The sequence below is a fragment of the Stomoxys calcitrans genome, chromosome 3, assembly GCF_963082655.1.
Source record: "Stomoxys calcitrans chromosome 3, idStoCalc2.1, whole genome shotgun sequence".
In the NCBI taxonomy this organism is placed as follows: Eukaryota; Metazoa; Arthropoda; class Insecta; order Diptera; family Muscidae; genus Stomoxys; species Stomoxys calcitrans.
The window spans coordinates 83,381,369-83,403,977 of NC_081554.1; the positions used below are offsets into that span (position 1 = coordinate 83,381,369).

The window sequence follows — 22,609 nt, forward strand, 5'->3', positions numbered from 1 at the left end:
GTAATTATGTCGATAGCCTAATTATTGACGATAACAACTTATGCTTCTGTTTGTTATCGATTTACATTTTGATTATGCTCTGTTTTTCCAAAATCTAATCTAAGTCGGACACCTGTGAAGAAGAGAAGCTAACACGAGCTCAATGAGTGTAAAAATAAAAGAAACAAATAAATAAAGTGTTTAAAATAAATTCAAACCGCCTACACCACTCACTACAAACTCAGAAGTGGGATATTAGAGAAATTTTTTTTTTCCCTGCGAAAAAAATGGAATTCATGGAAGAAGAATTGTCTTTAACAACATTGCAGGCTTTGTGCAGGAATTTTTTTTTGTCTACAGACGGAACAAAACGGCAGTTGGTTCTTCGTTTAAAAGATGTGCCTAAAGAGGAACTCACAAAAATGATAGAGGTGGAAACAACAAAAGAATACGACAGTACCGTTATCCAAAAACATTTGACTGTCGATGGAGGACAGTCAGTGGTACATAAAGAAAATCTACAGGCAAGTGAAAATGTAAAGAATACCGCAAAATTAGAGGGCACAAGTAAGAACGAAAATGCAGACACAAAAGTTATGACAACCGAAAATATTCCGAACAACAACAAAAACCAACGAACTCCAGAAAAAGAAAAACACAAATTGCAGCACACTTCGAACCCCAACGAAGAGATGTTAAGTGGCAGATTTGACCGACGAGTAAACAACTACAACAACTTCCGCAGTGCAGAATTTACTTTGGAGGCGTCACTGAAAGAAAAAGAAATGGAGCTATTGAAAAAAGAGAATGAGTTGCTAAAACGTGAACAAGAACTCTTACGCAAAGAGAACCAAATGTTGAGATCAGTTGATTGCGCAGCTGAGCAGTCTGCAGCTGCTGGTATTTCTCTTAGCTTGGTAAGCAACTTTATCTCAAATTATGATGGTAAAACCGATGGCACATTTTGGGTTACCCAGCTGCGTGATATTCAAAAGACATACATGTTGTCTGACAACATGTTGAGAGCATTGTTCGCAACAAAGTTGATTGGCAGAGCGCAGGTATGGCTACACTCGCGACGAAACACTTCAGAAGAAAATCTTGATGAACTTTTTCAACAATTCTGCTTGATGTTCGGCACCAAAGAAACAAAATTAGAGCTTCGCAGAAATTTTGAGCGCCGTAAATGGAGTTATGGTGAACATTTTACTGACTACTGTAATGACAAAATAATGTTGGCAAGCAAGCTCTCTTTAGATGAAGATGAATTAGTGGAGTACATAGTGGATGGTATACCAAATATACAGATACGCATGCAAATGTCTTTGCAACAACACACAAGTACCGACGACTTGTTGAAGTCACTTGCAAATGTTAAGTTAAGCAAACCATCAACAGCCCAACAAACAACACAGAAAAATAAAGAAAATACAGAAGGTAAACAACCAACAACGAGAGTCGGCGTTCGTTGTTATAACTGCAACAGCGTAGGTCATTATGCAGCCGACTGCAGCAAACCTCGTCGACAGCCTGGGACGTGCTATGCGTGTGGCAGCGAAGAGCATATGGTCAGCGATTGTGAATTAAATAAGAAGAAGAACGATGAGAAAATGAACCATTATGTAAGATTGTTTAATTTTAGTCCATTATTTAATAATAATTTTAAATTTACTTTAGAATGCCTGATAGACTCTGGTAGCCCGATCAGTATGATAAGACAAGATGTTTTACCGAATGAAGTACAGACTTTTGAATTTAATAATTTTTCATTTTATGGCATAAACAATTCTAAATTGAAAATACATGGAAAATGTTTTTGTTACATTGAAGTACTTAATAAAAAAATGAAATTTGAATTGATCGTGGTTGACAAAGATTCTATGAAGTATTCTGTAATATTGGGTCGAGATTTTCTGTCAAAGACAAATAGTACAATAATTTTAGGTGAGCCAGATTCAGATGTTACTGTTAAAAATTATGACAACGATATTACTATAGATTATTATGAAGAGGAAGAGAAATTCAGTAAAATGATTATGTCGATAGATGTAAGCCCGAATATGAGCGATTTAGATCTTAAGACTGGGAACGATTTAAAACATGAATTTAAAGAGAAATTAGAAGATATTTTTCGTTCCACTTATGTTGAAATGTTACGGCCGTTGGAACCGGATGTGAAATGTGAAATGAAACTGGTTTTGGAAAATGTGAAACCTTTTCATTGTCCTCCTCGTAGACTGTCGTATGCTGAGAAGAATGAACTTCAGAACATTTTAGACGATTATTTGGAAAAGGGGATAATTAGAATTAGTGAATCGGAATTTGCTTCGCCCATAGTTTTAGTACGCAAGAAGACAGGAGAATTGAGAATGTGTGTGGACTTCCGTAACTTGAACAAAAATACTGCGAAGCACAATTACCCCATACCTTTAATAGATGATTTACTGGACACTTTAGTTGGCAAGACAATTTTCACTAAATTGGACTTGAAAAATGGGTTTTTCCATGTCCACATGCATCAAGATTCTGTAAAGTATACGTCATTTATAACACCTTTAGGACAATTTGAATTTTTAAGAATGCCTTTTGGGCTAAAAAACGCTCCGTCGGTATTTCAAATGTTTGTCAATAGAATTTTTGCGGATTTAGTTAGGCAAGGAAAAGTTATACTTTATCTGGATGATATTCTAATAGCATCGGGGGACATGACTGAACATCTTGCTATTATCGAAGAAGTTATGAGACGAATTGTAAGGAACAAATTGGAATTAAGGTTAGACAAATGTGAATTTTTACGAACTAGTGTGAAATACTTAGGGTATAAAATAGATTCTTTAGGTATAAGTGCAGATGATAAAGGTATAGAGGCGATAAGGAATTTTCCATTGCCGGACAAAGTACACTCTCTTCGAAGTTTTTTGGGGTTATGCTCTTATTTTAGACGTTTTATTAAAAATTTTTCCATGATAGCCAAACCCTTACATGATTTGACAAAGAAGGATAGAAAATTTGTAATCGGATGCGAGGAATTGAAGGCTTTTGATACGTTGAAGACGAAACTTGTCGAATCGCCTGTGTTAGCATTGTTTAATCCGTCAGCCATAACGGAGCTTCATTGCGACGCAAGTGCCTTAGGATTTGGGGCTATTTTGGTTCAGAAGAGCGATGATGGAAAATGGCATCCAGTGTTTTATTTTTCGAAAAGGGCTACGGAAGCTGAGTCGAAATTCCATAGTTACGAACTGGAGACTTTGGCCATAATTTATGCATTGAGGAGATTTCGCGTGTATTTGCATGGAAGGCATTTCAAAATAATAACAGATTGCAACTCACTTACAATGACGTTGAATAAGAGAGAGTTGAATCCACGAATCGCCAGGTGGGCACTAGAGATGCAGAACTTTGATTATGTCGTCGAGCATCGCACCGGAAAACGTATGCAGCATGTAGATGCTTTGAGTAGGTGCCAGGAAGTAATGGTGATAGAGACTAACACCTTAGAGGAGAATTTAGTAATTTGCCAAAATAGAGACCCCAAGATTGTTAAGTTGAAAGACCAATTGCAGAACACAGAACACAAATATTATGAGATGAGAAATGGTGTGCTTTATAAGAAAATAGACAAGAAAAGACAGCTATTTTATGTGCCTGAGGCAATGGAATCCCATGTTATATATCACTATCATGATGAGATGGGTCATGTTGGTATAAGTAAAGTTGTAGAATTGATAGAAAAAACTTATTGGTTCCCGCAAATTAGGAAGAAAGTATGCGAACACATCAGGAATTGTTTGAGATGCATAGTATTTTCGAGTAAAGGTGGTAAAGTAGAGGGTTACATCCATAACATACCGAAACCAGAAAGGCCTTTTCAGATGTTACATATCGACCATTATGGACCAATAGATAGAGGCAGCTCGAAGAAACATTTGCTAGTAGTTGTAGATGCGTGCTCGAAGTATGTGAAATTGTACCCTACGAAGACTACAGCAACGAATGAGGTGATTAAAGCACTTCGTGAATATTTTAGATACTACAGTAGGCCAACGTGTATAATATCAGACAGAGGTTCTAGTTTTACGTCGAAAGATTTTGCGACATTTTTGGAGGGGAATGACATTCGTCATATCCTGATTGCTACTGGTTCGCCACAGGCTAATGGGCAAGTTGAAAGGGTAAATAGGAATCTTGGCCCAATGATAGCGAAACTAGCAGACAGTGGGAATAGTAGATCTTGGGAGGACGTTATAGAGTCGGTTGAATTCAGTTTGAACAATACTAGGCATAGTATGATCGATGAACATCCAAGCGTGATGTTGTTTGGAGTGAATCAAAAAGGAAATGTTTTAGATGGAATTAAGGAGAATATTATGGAGGAAGACTATAGAAATGTTGAAGAAGTCAGAGATAAAGCTCATGAGAAAGAGGTCCATGCGCAGGCATACAACGAACTACTTGTAAACCGTCGACGGAAATGTCCAGTTGCGTATAAGAAAGGAGACTATGTTGTGATAAAGAATTTTGATGTTAGCACGGGCGTGGCGAGGAAATTGATTCCGAAGTATAAAGGTCCGTATAAGATAACAGAAGTTTTGGAAAACGATCGATATATACTGGAGGACGTAGATGGTTTCCAACAGAGTAGAATACCGTACAAGGGTACTTGGGCTGCCCATAACATCAAACACTGGTTTCAGGGCAATAAGAAATTACGTTAGACAGGTTTGAAAATGTAAAGGCAAAGAATCGGGTGATTCTTATTGTCAGGACGGCCGAATTGTAGTATACAAGTAGTACCTAAATAGCTTATACCATGTAATTCTGTAAATAGCCTATAGTATATAAGTAGTAGTACCTAAGCACCTTATACCATGTAATTATGTCGATAGCCTAATTATTGACGATAACAACTTATGCTTCTGTTTGTTATCGATTTACATTTTGATTATGCTCTGTTTTTCCAAAATCTAATCTAAGTCGGACACCTGTGAAGAAGAGAAGCTAACACGAGCTCAATGAGTGTAAAAATAAAAGAAACAAATAAATAAAGTGTTTAAAATAAATTCAAACCGCCTACACCACTCACTACAATGGATAGATAGTCTTAGATAGATAGACTATCTATCCATGGGCATGACGGGCATGGCTAAATCTTAGACGATCTAGCCATGCCCGTCCTGAATCTGGAAATAAAAGAGGAGTCAACGAAAATAAGCGGAATTTGTGGCTGGAACACTTGGAGCAAAGTAACTTAGGTACCGGTTTAGGCATGCTGTGGTCTACTATTATGTCACTCTCATACCCCGGTAGACGGGATGACAGGACCTCAGTCACTTTTGGCTACGTAACTGTAACTGATCCGAAGAGATGCGCCAGGTTGTTCAACCGTCAGTTTATTGTGCATACCGAGAGTGACAGGGCAAGGAGGAGAGCCATTCGTCGTATCCGTGGTCTCCGATGAATGAGCGATCGTACGATGATGGCATCAGGCCCTCGGCCCATTGTCAATGACATCTGCGATAGGTTGAACGTCTATCTCAACGAACTTGTCTCATATTTCGATGCCACAGCAATTTGTGATAAAGTCAAAAGAAGAAACAAGGTCCTCAAGTCAGCAGCACTTAGTATGCTGACAAAGAAACCGGTGTTGACTACGTACAAAGCAATTGGCCCGTCTGTGCTAAGTTATGCAGCGCCATTGTGGTCTCGTTAGCTATGTGACACGCAGTGGAATGATATTCAGATCTGTCAGAATGCCGCCCTTCGAACTGCGACTGACCCCTCAATTCTCATGTGGACCACCTCCATCGGTAGACAAAGATTCTACCAGAGGGAAGACATAACTACATGCCGTCTAAGCAATATCTTTTGGGCTGTAATCGCAGATCTGTAATCATCTTGTGGATAGGTACTCACCACCCAGAAGCCTTAAGGTAGATCTAATATCAAGCGGGTCTAGACAACATTCATTCGTATATGGAAGCAGATGCGGTAAATAGCTACCGGGTGAATGCGGTCCTTGTAGAAAGATGGCCTCCCATTGCATCTGAAGAACTTGACCTCCAGAGTAGTTCCGGCTTAATTACGATCCGGTAGATGCTGCCGTCTCAACTCTTACAGAGCAAGAATTGAATCCGACGTGCAAGATGTATGTCCGCCAGACCCACTCGACTCAGACCCACATACCTCTGGACGTACCCTACAATAACAACAACTACCGTGAGCCTTAAAGTATAGTACTGACTTCGTCTTTTTGCCCAAACAACTGTCAAAACGCATTTTGAAAACAAGTCAAAAGGCGTTAAGGCGCATTTATTGTCCGATTTTGCCAAAATTTGGGACAGTGAGTTGTGTTAGGCCCCTCGACATTTTTCTTCAATTTGGCTCAGATCGGTCCAGATTTGGATATAGCTGCCATATGGACCGATCTCTCGATATAAGATTTTGGGCCCACAAAAGGCGTACTTATTGTTCGCTTTCGCCGAAATTTGGGGCAGTGAGTTCAACAACATCCAGATCGGTTCAGATTTGGATATGGCTTCCATATTGACCGATCTCTCGATTTAAAGTCTTGGCCCCGTAAAAGGCACATTTATAATCCGATTTCGCTGAAATTTGACACAGTGACTAATTCTAGGCTTTTCGACATCCGTGTCGTATATGGTTCAGATCGGACTATATTTATGGCCAATATTTTGTTCTACAAAATTGAACAGTGACTTGTATTTATAAGGGCTCTCAATATCCGTGTCGAATTTTGTCCAAATCGGACCATTTCCGATAAAGCTGCTATGGGGGCATAAATTATGCATTTTACACCGGATTATGACGAAAAGTGGTTTACATATATACACGAGGTGGTGGGTATCCAAAGTTCGGCCCGGCCAAATTTAACTTAACTTAACGCCTTTTTATTTGTTTATTTAAAATTTTTCCTACGTATCACACGAAAGTATGAAAGAACATAAGACAATACATGTCGTGTGATAGAAGCTTATTTAAATGCTCACCAGCTGGACGACATACCGCTCTACTTCATTGTTGTTGTTTTTTTTTTTTGTGTCGTTATATGACTTTCGTTTGTGTGATGTTTTCCAATAGAGTGATAGAAGATATTTCCATTGGTACTCAAAATTTATTTTTAAATATAAACATAAGCTTCTAGAATATTCCAAGCCCCAAAGCTTTAAATACCAAATAAATTTTTACCCATGATTAAACCTACAAATTATGTTGCTTACATTTTATTGAATTAAATTGAAAATATGATTTTTCATTCTTATAGTTGGCTATCATTTATCAAATCATTGTATAAAACTGCTACATTTGTCAACATAATTTACAGTGATTTATTGCCTTCGTACTACGACAATTTGTTGTCGCTGATTTATTTCCCCAAGGAAAAAGAATCAATTAACATTTTTTAAAATAAGCTAAACCGCAAATAAAATTGTCAATATTTTATTAAAATTCATAAATTTGCAATCGATGATTATGATACATTAGCGGGTGAATGTGCATTAATCACAAAATTGGAAAAACGGTAGGGGAAACATTTCAAGACCGATGATGTGAGGACGCTGGTATTTATGTATATTGAGTTACAGCGACCGCATCACATTCCCATGTTTTTTTTTTTTTTCTTAGTTTATTATAAAAGGATCAATTTGACAATGAAATCTTCCAGAGACTGGGTTGGATAAGGATCAAATGATCCCTAATGTCACATTACAAGCTGAGTTACAACAAATACAAATTTTGCCCATGAACATTCCACTAAGGAACATGGCCAAACTTCTCACATATCAATGAGTACAGTCCGATTCAAGTTTTTTAAGCTCAATGATAAGGGGCCTCCTCTTTATAGCCGAGTCCGAACGGCGTGCCGCAGTGCGACACCTCTTTGGAGAGAAGTTTTACATGGCATAGTGCCTCACAAATGTTGGCAAAATTAGGAGGGCAAAACCACCGCTGAACATTTTTTCTGATAGTCTCGCCTGGATTCGAACCCAGGCGTTCAGCGTCATAGGCGGACATGCTAACCTCTGCGCAAACTGAGTTAGAAGATGTTTAAAAAACCCCCTTCTAGGCTATGGTAAGAAAACTCGTTATAACATCACAGGCACGATCACATTTACGGAGAGAAAAAGATGGTGTGAAGACCAATCCATGTTAACAGGAAGAATTGAATGTCAGATACTATCTTTTAAATAGAGATTTGTGTAACAATGATTACCACAATCGAAATGCTGGAACAAAACATTCCATGCTCAAACCGCACAGTTAATTTTAACAGTAGGGAAGCACTCATTGTCTTGAACTTATGGAGACTGATGTTGAAATTTACAGTGGGAAGCAAATCCGAGTGGAAGTTTCACTTTTAAAACTTAACCTAAAACTTAAAGTAACCTCTGAAAAGAAAATCTAAATTAGGAATTCCGTGCTACTTACAAAATCCTTTATTGTTTTCTATCCAACTCCCATAAGTTGGTTCATATCTGGTATTGTGTCTCCACCTAAGTGCCGGTACCTGTTAGACGCGAAAGCCTGACAATGACATAGGAAATGCTCCAATGCCTCATCACCTTCCCCGCATGCCTTACACATGGTATCACTTGCCGCACCGATTTGCATAAGTGACCTTGTAGTCATATGTGTCCCGTTATGTTACCAATAGCTATACTGACCTCCTTCTTACTTCCTTTCAGTAATAGCCTCGTCTTCTCATGATCTGGATCCCCCCATAGGATTTTCGCCGTCTTACCGACCGTTTCGCTGTTCCAAAATGTTGCGTACGTCTCCCATTCCCTTAACTCAGAATGGGTCGACCCGAAAGGCTTCGGCTAACCAAGTTTATTGACGGCAGTTCTCTGGCCTTCACCGCCAAATCGTCTGCCCTTTCATTTCCTCTTACTCCGCTATGGCCCGGCACGCTAACGATGCGGATTTTCCCATCCTCAGAAAAGGCGTGAATCTACTTCTTACACAGCAAGATTGTTCGTGACCTTATCGTCCTGGTTGTTATTGCCCTTATGGCAATTTTACTGTCCATAAAGATGTTTACACTCGACGTCCTCGCGTTAGCACCATACCACTTCACGCATTCCGTAATCGCCCGGATCTCCGCCTGCAGGGCAGTATTATGGTCAGGGAGTCTTAAACAGATCTCAGTCCCTGGGTTCTCAATGTAAACCCTCAGGCCCACTCTGTCCTCTAGCTTTGATCCATCCGTGTAACATGATCTTTCAGATGGCAATACTAGGGTTCCGTTAAATCAAGAATGTGCCGATGGCAGCAGTGCCTCGCACTCGACCTCAAGTTTCATATCAGGTATCCGATCGGAAACCTCTTCCCTTCCTTCCAGGTTCCCTATCGCTGCCTCGCGATGGTATGAGCTGCTCCCATCCTCAATCCATTCTTACATCACCTTAAGTCTCATAGCCGCAGTGACTGCCTCATACTAAATATATATGTCTATGGGTTGGATATCTAGAATAGTCTCCAGTGCCCTAGTGAGCGTGGTCCTCATCGCTCCGCCTATGACAAGACATGTTCCATGAACCTGTTGCATGGTCCTTATGTTGCACTTTTTCTCCATAGCAGTCCACCAAACTACTGAGGCGTACATAAGTATTGGTCTAATCACGATCCTGTAGATCCATTGGACTATCCTCGGATTCAGGCCCCATTTTGAGCCTACGGCCCGTCTACATAGTGACCAATATCTGTGAGCCTTCTCAGTACGCTCCTGAATGTGACACTTCCATTTCAGTTTCCTGTCCAAGATCACACCTAAGTATTTGACCTTGTCAGGTATCGAAATTGTCTTATTGAGGAAACGTGGTGCGTTAAATTGGACCACCATTGTTTTCCTCGTGAACAGGCATATTTCAGTCTTCTGTGGGTTAGCATTGAGACCTCTAGGTCTAGTCCAGTCATATGGCATATGCAAGAACCTTTTGGCCCTTCTGCATAGCTAGTTCGGATCCTTATCCCTTAAAAATATTATAACTTCATCTGAGTAGCAGACGGGTTCAAATCCCTCCTCAGTCAGCATCCGTATAGGTCATTTATGGTGCCACTTTCTGCCTTATGCTCAATAGAGATATTGAGCTGAAATTTTGCACAGGTTCTTTTTTTGTCCATAAGCAGGTTAAGTTCGAAGATGGGCTATATCGGAATATATCTTGATATAGCCCCCATATAAACCGACCGGCCGATTTAGGGTCTTAGGCCCATAAAAGCCACATTTCTTATCCGATTTTGTTGAAATTTGGGACAGTGAGTTGTGTTCGGCTCTTCGACATCCTTCGTCAATTTGTCTCAGATCGGTCCAGATTTGGATATAGCTGCCATATAGACCGATCCTCCGATTAAAGGTCTTAGGCCCATAAAAGCCACATTTATTATCCGATTTTGCTGAAATTTTGGACAGTGAGTTGTATTAGGCTCTTCAACATCCTTCGTCAATTTGGCTCAGATCGGTCCAGATTTGGATATAGCTGTCATATAGACCGATCCTCCGATTTAGGGTCTTAGGCCTATAAAAGGCGCATTGGTTGTCCCACGTCGCAGAAATTTGGGACAGTGAGTTAAGTTAAACCCCTTGACATACTTCTGCATTATGGCACAGATCGGTCCAGATTTGGATATAGCTGCCATATAGACCGATCTCTCGGTTTTAGGTTTTCGGGGCCATAAAAAGCGCATTTATTGTCCGATGTCGCCGCAATTTGGGATAGTGAGTTATGTTAGGCCCTTCGACATCCTTCTTAAATTTCACTCAGATCGATCCAGATTGGGATATAGCTGCCATATAGAGCGATCTCCTAATTTAATGTTTTGGCCCCATAAAGGACGCATTTATTGTCCGATGTTGCCGAAATTTGGGATAGAGAGTTAAGTTAAGCCCCTCCACATATTTCTGCAATTTGGTATAGATCGATCAAGATTTGCATATAGCCGCCATATAGACCGATATCTCGATTTAAAGTCTTGGCCCCAAAAAAGGTGCATTTATAATCCGATTTAACTGAAATTTGACACATTGACTTATGTTAGACTTTTCGACATTCATGTTGTATATGGTTCAGATCGGTTTATTTGTATACCCTCCACCATAGGATGGGGGTATACTAATTTCGTCATTCTGTTTGTAACTACTCGAAATATTCGTCTGAGACCCCATAAAGTATACATATTTTTGATCGTCGCGGCATTTTATGTCGATCTAGCCATGTCCGTCCGTCTGTCCGTCTGTCGAAAGCACGCTAACTTCCGAAGTAGAAAAGCTAGCCGCTTGAAATTTTGCACAAATAATTCTTATTAGCGTAGGTCGATTGGTATTGTAAATGGGTCATATCGGTCCATGTTTTGATATAACTGCCATATAAACCGATCTTGGGTCTTGACTTCTTGAGCCTCTAGAGTGCGCAATTCTTATCCGATTGGAATGAAATTTTGCACGACGTGTTTTGTTATGATATCCAACAACTGTGCCAAGTATGGTTCAAATCGGTCGATAACCTGATATAGCTGCCATATAAACCGATCTTGGGTTTTGGCTTCCTGAGCCTCTAGAGTGCGCAATATTTATCCGATTGGAATGAAATTTTGCACGAAGTATTTTGTTATGATATCCAACAACTGTGCCAAGCATGGTTCAAATCGGTTCATAACCTGGTATAGCTGTCATATAAACAGATCTGGGGACTTGACTTTTTGAGCTTCTAGAGGGCGCAATTCCTAACCTATTTGGCTGAAATTTTGCATGACGTATTTGATTCTTACTTTCAACAACTGTGTCAAATAAGGTCCAAATCCGTTCATAGCCTGATATAGCTGCCATATAAACCGATCTGGGATCTTGACTTTTTGAGCCTCTAGAGGTCGCAATTATTATCCGATTTGTCTGAAATTTTGTACGACGGATCCTCTCATGACCATCTACATACGTGTTTATTATGGTCTGAATCGTTCTATAGCCTGATGACGATCTCTCTATTCTACTTCTTGAGCCCCCAAAGGGCGCAATTCTTTTTCGAATTGGCTGACATTTTACACAGGTCTCCAACATATAATTTAATTGTGGTCCAAACCGGACCATATCTTGATATCGCTCTAATAGCAGAGCAAATCTTTTCTTTTATCCTTTTTCCCTAAGAAGAAATACCGGGAAAAGAACTCGACAAATGCGATCCATGGTGGAGGGTATATAAGATTCGGCCCGGCCGAACTTAGCACGCTTTTACTTGTTAGATATAGCCACTAAAAAGACCAATATTTTGTTATATATAATTGAACAATGACTTGTATTGTACTTATTAGTATTTGGTCCAAATCGGATCATATTTCGATATACATTGCAATGGGACTTAAGTTATGCAATTTTCACCGGATTTTGATGAAAGGTGGTTTACATATATACCCGAGGTGGTGGGTATCCAAAGTTATAGACGGACGAACATGGCTAGATCGTCTTAGATTTTTACGCTGATGAAGAATATATATACTTTATAGGGTCGGAAATGGATATTTCGATGTGTTGCAAATGGAAAGACAAAATGAATATACACCCATCCTTCGGTGGTGGGTATAATAAAAATCCACTTCACGGATTTAGTCAAGGTTGTTGTGTGTCTAACATTATCGGATATCAAAGCTCTACTAAGTGATGACACCGTGTGAACTTGGCAATAAATGGATCGGACAGCATTAAAGGATATGATATGTTCATTGAAAACTATCCTTGTGGATACTCAGGAGGCCTTAAGAGAGAATCAACCGCAGGAAACTACGGAACATAGTATGCGCTATCAGACCTTTTTCAAGATTACTTTGAATCGAGTTCTCAGGCCAGAATTTTTACTTCATTCGACAGTTGCAGTTCTACCGATACAGAGATGGAATTTTGTTGGAGGTTTGTGGGAGAGAAGAACCATAAAACTAACGAAAATATTTCCGAATGTTAGCGTATTGTGTTTCATGCTCAAATTTTTGTAAAATATCTTGTAAGAACATTCAAACTTCGCAAAATGAAATATAAATGTAAATACCATTAAACCAAAGATATCCATACTAAATACCAAAACTTGTTTTTAGAGTGCATCACAGCAATCCTCAGCAATGCATCACAATATCCTCTCATCGCTACTATTGTTTTACACCAAGTTCTGATTTGTTAAACTTTTGTTAACATCAACACATTTGGTTGAAGAATATACCACAATCGAAATGTGACCCTTTTCTAATTCTCCGATTTATTCACAATACTGCATCCAATTCTTTGAGGGTTTTGCCAACATGGTTGGCCTGTGTTTGAGGATAATTTGTATGCAGTCCCATGTTGTATTTGTTTTTCCGAACACAAGAAAATTGTACATGGAAACATTAAATAAATCAAATTAAATAAAACAATGGCTGACAATTACCCCACAACAGCAGCCACACAAATCAATTAAACAAACAATGCCACTCGAACATCGTTGTATTAAAAATTGGATAATTTGAAGTCATTAAAAACAAAATGAGAATTCCAATAATGTCAAATGACAATGCCATGTGGCAATTAAATATCCTATGGTCTTATTCAAAAGCAAATATTTTGAAAACTGTTGTTGTAGCTGAAAAGCCATATTCAATTTCATTGTTTTCAGTTTGTGCAAATATTGGCAAAACCTTCCTTTCACATTCACATTTATGAAAACTCTGATTATAATTTAAACAATTAAATGATTGTAGCCGTTGGGTGAAGCGGATGTGTTTTTATTTCGCTCCTCAAAGACAAAATACATTTATATTCGTATCTCGGAATAGGTACTACCTATTACGAAAAAAATTTTGGAGTAGGCTAGAAATTGACTCAACATCTGCGGTGGTGGCGTCAGACCGCAGTATGTTGTCCTCCCCTCCTATAGGTGTGGGTGCCTTGGCACCTGTAAATGCAAATTTTGCCAATGAACATTCCACTAAGGAACAGGGGCAAACTTCTCACATATCAATGATAGCAGTCCGATTCAAGTTTAAGCTCAATGATAAGGGGCCTCCTTTTTATAGCCGAGTCCGAACGGCGTGCCGCAGTGCGACACCTCTTTGGAGAGAAGTTTTACATGGCATAGTACCTCACAAATGTTGCCATCATTAGGAGAGAAAAACCACCGCTGAAAATTTTTTCTGATGGTCTCGCCAGGATTCGAACGCAGGCGTTCAGCGTCATAGGCGGACATGCTGACCTCTGCGCTACGGTGGCCTCCAACTAGTCAGACTAATAAATGAGGAAGAGACGGATAAACCAGAGGGAAGCACAGTTCGTCCCCAGTCTTTAAGTAAAGGTGGTGTTTCTGACTCGGATTCAGACAGCGACTGTGTCAATGAAACGGTAATCGCAGCCGAATCGAGAGATGAGGGCATCGGGATGACAGCAGGAGTGAGCGATGCAGACCGAGAAAGCGATGCGGTACACGACGAAGGAGACAAAAGAGTATGTACCGGCAGCGTAATCGGGCAAATGTGCAGGATGCTGGAAGGGATAGAACTGACATACCAAGCACTTCTACGGAAGCTGCAGAAAGAATCAGATCTCCCGAAGAGCATAACACTGCTAAAATACTGAAGAAGAAAAAGAGCTCCCGCTTTCAAGTACTCTGGAAAAACCAAGCCAGCCATCTCGCGATGGAGACTCCAGACTGTGTCGTGCGGAGGTGGATAAAGTTGGAACAGGAACGAAGGAAGCGCGCACGGCCCCTGAGTCTTCATGGAGGACTGTGACTTCCAAAAGGAGGCCACAGCTATCACGGAAGGGGAAGATGGTCGCTAAGAATGGTAAGGAGTCGCCCTCTTACGCCAGAGTGGCAAGGAAGCACAACAGAGATGAGCTGACTTATGCAGTCATCAATATCGGTAGGATTCCACCAGATCATTGGTCCCAAGTGGAGGATCTGGTTAACTAGCGGTTTTTGGAACATGTGTGGAACTCTGTAGAGGGTCTACCCATACAATGATGAGTTGCAAGTTTAAAGGCGACATCTTTACGTTGTGTTTTGCGTCGGCGGAATGTATTGATAACGTCAAACAGCTCGTCAGAGGAAGTCACGCTCCCTGAGAGGGGTCGAGCTTTGTCAGACCTTGTGAGAAAGGTGGAAATCCCCCAGCTCAAAAAGGCTACGGTCTTCATCAAGGGATGAGGGAACGCATGTTGGGATTCTTGGGCAAGCAAAACCAAGGTTTGATCGCAGAGAAGTGGGAAGTCTTCCACAGGGAGGAGAAGGAGGAAGGAACTCTCTTTGTGATTGGCATTGATCAAGTCTCCGTGACGTGTTTGGCTAAGACTAAAGGCATGGCGTACTACGGGAGCAAAGCTGTCTTTTTCAAGATTGGGAAGACTAGGATAGGCAGAAATTTTTATTCTGCTACCTCAGACCGTGCAGTGGCAGGTGACTCAACACCGCCCAACAAACAGGGGGCCGACAACAAGACAATCACGGCATCTCTCAATGTTGGAAAGACTAGGAGAAGCAATGATCCTAATACTAAAATATCAGGCAGTGCAGTGGCGAGAGACCCAACACTGCCTAACAAACAGGAACCCGACGACGGACCCATCACCGACTTAAAGATTCAGAATACTGGGATAGGTAAAGATCCTAATATTGAAACATTAGGCAGCGCGGCGACAGGAGACACAATGGAACCCAAAGAACAGGGAGCCGATGATGGTACCATCACCTACTACCTAGAAGCCCATTTACTTAAGATTTGGAAGGCAAAGATCCTAGTATTGAAACATCAGGCAGAACGGGGAATGGAAACCCAGTAAAGCTTAACGAACAGGGACCAGACGATGGCACCATTACCGACTTTATAAAAACTCGGAAGACTAGACTAGGCAATGAACCTAAAACGTTGACATCAGGCTGTGCAGTGATTGGAAAGTCAATGCAGTCTAATGAACAGGGAGCAGACGATGAGATCATCGCCTACTTCCAAGATGCCCATTTACTAGAGGACCAATGATTGAGGTAATCCAGATATACTTCCACCGGAGCGAGACTGCTATACACGCTCTGATGGAGAAAATCAGCAAGGGCTAGATTCATATTGCCTTAATTCAGGAGCCATGGACGACCCGGAACAAAGTTTCTGGACTGAACCATATCAAATACCAATTCCATGCTATCACTGGTACTCGGAATTATATATTTTCCCCAGAGTTGTCAACGTCGGATGCAACAGTGGTGAGACAGGGAGACGGTGGAGCATACCTGCCATCACTTTATCTGCCTTTTGACTCTCCGACACCGCCATCAACGTCGGAGCTGCAATGGTTGGTGAGGAAAGCAAAACAGACAGGAAACGAGGTGCTAATAGGGTGCGATGCGAACTCTCACCACATGTCGTGGGGTAGCTCCAGCACTAACAAGCGGGGCCAAACCCTGACAGAGTTCTTAAATACTAACGACCTAATAACACTTAGTATTGGCAACATCGCTACCTTTGTCAATAGGATAAGGGAGAAGGTATCAGATGTGACGATATGTTCAGAAAATCTGATCGATGCGGTTCAGGATTGGAGGGTCTCCATGGAACACTCTTTCTCTGACCATCGCTACATTAGGTTTAGAATAGCACGGCCAGCGCCGAATCCGATAAGTTTCCGGAATAAATTAAAAACCAACTGGACAAATTTCGGAAGGCTACTCAGAAGAAGACTTGGGCAAGATAATTTAGATTGTCCAAGCACAGAAGAGATTGACTAAAATGTCAACAGGATTACGACTGCACTGGTGGGATTCTTCGAAGATAGTTGTTCTCTTCGGGAAAGGAAATCAGTCCAAGAAAAACCCTGGATGACCGGGGAGATTCGCAATATTGGGAAAGAGGTCCGCAGACTTTTTAACAGAGCACGTCGTAAAAAAGCGGAAGTTTATTAGGATGTGTATTACACACGGCTCAAGGAGAACAATAAGATTACCAGAGTGGCAAAACGTGCCTCCTGGAAGCTTTTCTGCGAACAGGTCGATAGCGTTAATGACGCCGCCTAGATGAAAAAGTTTCTCTCAAAAACCCATGTCCAAACTGAAACTTTAGTAGACGACATGGGAGTGAGAGCATAGACAACGGAGGACATATTGAGGCTTTTGATGAAAACCCATTTTCCACAGGATACGAAGGGACTCACGGAGACACCGGAATCTTGGAATAATGATCGAAGGTTTATAATAACGGAATTGATGGTGAAGGAATCCTTGAGGAGCTAATGGAATATTTCCGGCGTTACTGCAGAAAGAAGCATACTATCTGGCGCCTCGTATGGTCAAAATTTTCACAGCGTGCCTAGGACTTTCATATACTCCGAAAGCCTGGCAGGAGGCAAGGATGGTGTTTATACCCAAGCCCGGCGAGGCAGTTTGTGCGACACCAAAGGCTTACAGACCCATAAGCCTTACGTCCTTTCTACTCAAAACCATGGAACGTATTGTGGACACCAAGATAAAGAGTAGGACATCCAGCGAACTGCTCATATACAAACAACATGTCTATGTCAAGGGAAGGTCGGTGAAGACGAGATTGTGCATAAAATAGAAGAATCCTTCGATGCCAAAACGATGTGCGGAGCGACACACTGATCCAATCCTTAGACCAGTACCGGGTAAACCCGATTCTTAGAGACTGCATAAACCATATGCTAAGGAACAGGTGGATAAATTGTGTGTCCAATGGCGTAAATATAAGGGAGAAAGTGGCACAGGGCACGCCACAGGGGGGCATTTTATCGCCACTCCTATGGGTGACCACCTTAAAAGACCTTTTACGGAGGAATAGGAGGAATTTGAACCCGTCTGCTACGCAGACGAAGTTATAATACTTCTCAGGGGTAAGGATCCGAAGGAGCTATGCAGAAGGGCCGAAAGGGTCTTGCATATGGCATATGACTGGGCTATACCCAGAGGTCTCAATGTAAACCCAGAGAAGGCTGAAATGAACAGGCATCTGTTCACGAGAAAGACGCAGGTGGGCCAATTTAATGCACCACGTTTTCTCAATAAGACGATTTCGATATCTGACAAGGTCAAATACTTAGGTGTGATCTTGGACTGGAAACTGAAATGGAATTGTCCCATTCAGGAGAGTACTAAGAAGGTTCACAGATGTTGAGCACTATGAAGACGGGCCGTAGGCTCAAAATGGGGCTGAATACGAGGATAGTCCACTGGTTCTACAGAAGCGGGATTAGACCACTACTTATTTACGCCTCAGTAGTTTGGTGGACTGCTATGGAGAAAAAGTGCAACATAAGGACCATACAACAGGTTCGGAGAACATTTTGTCATGGCATAGGCGAAGCGATGAGGACCACGCCAACTAGGGCACTGGAGACTATTCTAAATATCCGACCCATTGACATACAGATTAAGTGTGAGGCAGCCACTGCGGCTATGAGACTTAAGGCGATGGGAGAATGTATTGAGGATGTGAGCAGCGCATACCACCGCAGTATAATCGAGGTGACGATAGAAAACCTGGAAGGAAGGGAAGAGGTTTCCGATTGGATACCTGAGATGAACCTTGAGGTCGATTGCGAGGCACTGATGCCAGCGGCACAGTCTTGCATTGACGGAACCCTAGTATTCCCATCTGGAAGATCATGTTACACGGATGGATCAAAGCTAGAGGACAGAGTGGTCCTGGGGGTTTACATTGAGAACCCAGAGACTGACATCTGTTTTAGACTGCCTGACCATAATACGGTCCTGCAAGCGAAGATCCGGGCGATCAGGGAAGGCATGAGGTGGTGTAGTACTAACCCTAGGACGTCAAGTGTGAACATCTTTACCGACAGTAAAATTGCCATAGAGCAAGAACAACCAGGACGGTAAGGTCACGAACAGTCTTGCAGTGTAAGGAGATTAACGCATTCTCAGAGGATGAGAAAATCCGCATCGTTTGGGTGCCGGGCCACAACGAAGTAAGGGGAAATGAAAGGGCAGACGGTTTGGCGATGAAGGCCAGAGGACTGCCGTCAATAAACTTGGTTAACCCGAAGCCTTTCGGGTCGACGCAGTCCGAGTTAAGGGAGTGGGCGACGAATGCGCATGCAACATTGTGGAACAGCGAAACGGTCAGTAGGACGGCGAAAATCCTATGGGAGGGATCCAGATCGTAAGAAGACGAAGCTATTAATAAGAGGAAGTATGAAGAAGTTCAATATACCTTTGGGTGTCCTAACGGGACACATAGGACTACAAGCTCACTTATGCAAAATCGGTGCGGCAAGTGATAGCAAGTGTAGGGCATGTGGGGAAGATGATGAGACGTTTGAGCATTTTCTATGTCATTGCCCGGCTTTCGCGTCCAACAGATACCGGTACTTAGGTGGAGACACAATATCAGACATGAACCAACTTAGGGGAGTGGTATTGAAAACAATTATGGATTTTGTAAGTAGCACGGAATTCCTAACTTAAAATTCTCTTTTTAGAGGTTATATAATATATTGGGTTGCCCAAAAAGTAATTGCGGATTTTTCATATAGTCGGCGTTGACAAATTTTTTCAACGGCTTGTGACTCTGTAATTGCATTCTTTCTTCTGTCAGTTATCAGCTGTTACTTTTAGCTTGCTTTAGAAAAAAAAGTGTAAAAAAGTATATTTGATTAAAGTTCATTCTAAGTTTTATTAAAAATGCATTTACTTTCTTTTAAAAAAATCCGTAATTACTTTTTGGGCAACCCAATAGTTTTAAAGCGCACAACATGCCGATTACTGGCTTAGGTGTATGTCCATAGATAGTGGCATGGGGCGGATTAATATCTGCACCCTCTTTTTAACCTAACGTAACATAACGACAGTAATTTCATAGAGTAAATGTATACAAAGCACATAGTTGCATGTTTGATAACTTTGCATGTGTACAAAGTTTGAATACCGTAGTAGTACTGCATACAAACATTGCATTGATACATTTTGGAATTCAGCCAAACAGCTATACGAACCACCAATGTTACCTCTTCAAATGAGGTTGCAAACTTAGATTAAGGTAACCACGAAATATTAAAGTTTTAAATGCATTGGCTAAGTTTTATGGAAGTGCAGACATCAACCACTCTGTTATAGTATTGCCATACAGACATTGCGATAGCCTCAGATACATTATATACAGATAAAGAATTTGAAGTTCGCATCTAGCCCGGCTGATGGCGCTTGAGAGAATAGAACAATGAGATTTATCTAAGTTCCTGACGTAAGCAGCATTTTGTGTACAATGTCATGCTGTTTGAATTTGTATACCCTCCACCATAGAATGGGGGGTAAACTAATTAAGTGATTCCATTTGTAACATCTTCAAATATGCATCTAAGACCCCATAAAGTATATTTATTCTTGATCGTCATGACAAGTCGATCTAGCCATGTCTGTCCGCTTGTCTGTCGAAAGCATGCTAACTTTCGAAGAAGTAGAGCTAGACGCTGCAAATTTTGCACAGCAATATCTTATTAGTGTAGGTCAGTTGGAATTGTAAATGGGCCAAATCGGTCAGCTTGCATATAAACCGATCTTGCGTCTTGACTTTTTGAGCATCTAGAGGGCGCAATTCTCATTCGATTTGGCTGAAATTGGCATAAGATGTTCTGTTATGATTTCCAACAAATGAGCTTAGTATGGTTTAAGTCGGTGCATAACCTGATATAGCTATCATATAAACCGATCTTCGGTCTTGATTTGTTGAGCCATTAAAGGGGTCAATTCTCATCCGATTTGGCTGCAATTTTGCATGAAGTATTTTGTTATGACTTCCAACAAATGTGCTAAGTATGGTCCAAATCGGTCCATAACCTAATATAGCTGCCATATAAACCGATCTGGGATCTTGACTTCTTAAGCCTCCAGAGAGCGCAATTCTTATCCGATTTTGCTGAAATTTTATACAACGACTTCTCCCATGACCTTCAACATATACGTCCAAGGCAATCCAATGATTTCTACTGGTGTTCAACATTCAATTCACTTATGGTCCGAATCAGACTATAACTTGATATATCTCCAATATCATAACAATTCTCATCCATTATTCTTTGATTGCCCTAAAAAAAGATACCGCGCAAAGAACTCGACCCACAGAGGTCTTGTGCTATATGTACGTAATGATATAGTGTTCCATAGGCAGCAACACTTGGGCTCACAAGATCCGGAATTTAATTCCATTTGGGTTAAATTTTGGATTGGAACACACATACTTTACTTCGGATTTATATATAGAAGTTCAAACTCGGAAAGGGAGGTTTCCTTAAGCGGCTTTGACTCCCTTTCTGACTCAATTACTACTAGTTTCAATGTTCGCAACTCCTCTTGGATTTCCCATTCGGGACATACGACTCCGGGGGGTCAATACGCCGAGCTATTCGCCGCGGCCTGATGCCAACTAGTGAATGAACCGACACACATTTCATGCGTCGAAGGGCACCAACATAACACTCTTGGCCTATTGTTAACTTCACACCCTGGGAAGTATAAAGTTAATGTCCTTGCGCCTCTTGGTAATTCCGATCACTGCACCATTTCAGCGTCCTTTTTGTGTTATGCTAGATGCGGTCAGATCAAAAGAGGATGCATTTAGGACTTGGCATCTGAACAAAAAAGCCAATACCAAAATGCTGCGTAAACAGGCAAGAACCCCGTGTGCCAGAGTACTTAGACACGAAAAGTTTCTTTACGAGCAGCGTCTTCGTGCCAAAGTTATTGCTTCTCCGAGGGGAAGCAAGAGCTTTTGGACATTCGTAAAAAGGGTAAAGGGCAACCCATCGACAATCGCAACTCTTGTAAAGGATGATCAGGTATTCACTCACCCGGTTGATAAGGCTAATCTACTGGCTAAAATGTTCGCAGGAAATTCTTCTTTGCCGTTTTGCAACCAACCACTCCACGTGATTGATAGTGTACCTAGCTCGATGCCTCAGATATTATTTCGAACACGTGGAGTTAATAGGGTCCTTGCCGATCTCGACGTTAATAAATCTCCGGGCCCGGACGGTATATCAACACTTGTCCTTTCTTCGACGCTTGCTGGTCCACTACGCAACCTTCTGCCTTGCTTACCGTGCAGCAGTTTTGCCGGCGTGTTGTAAGGTTGCGAACTTTCAGACCATCCCCAAAAACGGTGGGCGAACAACCCTGCGAATTACGGCCAGTTGCAATAGGCTCCGCGCTCTCTAAGGTTATGGAGAGCATGGTTAACCATTATCTTCATCATCGTCAGATACTTAGAGTCCAATGGCCTTCTTAGCGACAGACAATATGGGTTCCGCAGAAATCGCTCTACGGGAGACCTAATGGCATTTTTGTCGGAACGATGGAGTCGCTCTATCCACCAGTTTGGTGAGAGTAAGGTCGTAGCTCTGGATATCTCCAAGGCATTTAAAAGGGTCTGGCACGGTGCACCTTTATAAAAGCTTGTCACTTTTGGAGTCGGTAATAACTTCGTTCGATTTATATCAAGCACTATACGAGTTGTTGTAGATGGGTTCTGATTAGATAAATATACATTGAACGCAGGTGTGCCACAAGGCTCTATCCATTCCCATTCCCCTTCCCTTTTTCTTATTTTCATTGACGATCTATTGGTTCAGACTTCGAAT

The 22,609-nt window shown here is 41.3% G+C and overlaps 1 protein-coding gene across 1 annotated transcript; it reads left to right on the forward strand.

The window, feature by feature from the left end:
- The first annotated feature begins 659 nt into the window (after window positions 1-659).
- LOC131995551 (uncharacterized) lies at window positions 660-1,835 on the forward strand. Its single transcript, XM_059364295.1, has 2 exons — window positions 660-1,601; window positions 1,657-1,835. Exons 1-2 carry the CDS (start codon window positions 672-674, stop codon window positions 1,663-1,665), a joined length of 939 nt encoding a protein of 312 aa, XP_059220278.1. The 5' UTR covers window positions 660-671; the 3' UTR covers window positions 1,666-1,835.
- Window positions 1,836-22,609: the final 20,774 nt, after the last annotated feature.

Coding starts and splice junctions, on each gene's coding strand:
- LOC131995551 (XM_059364295.1), top strand. CDS start 672: ATGTTAAGTGGCAGATTTGACCGACGAGTAAACAACTACAACAACTTC.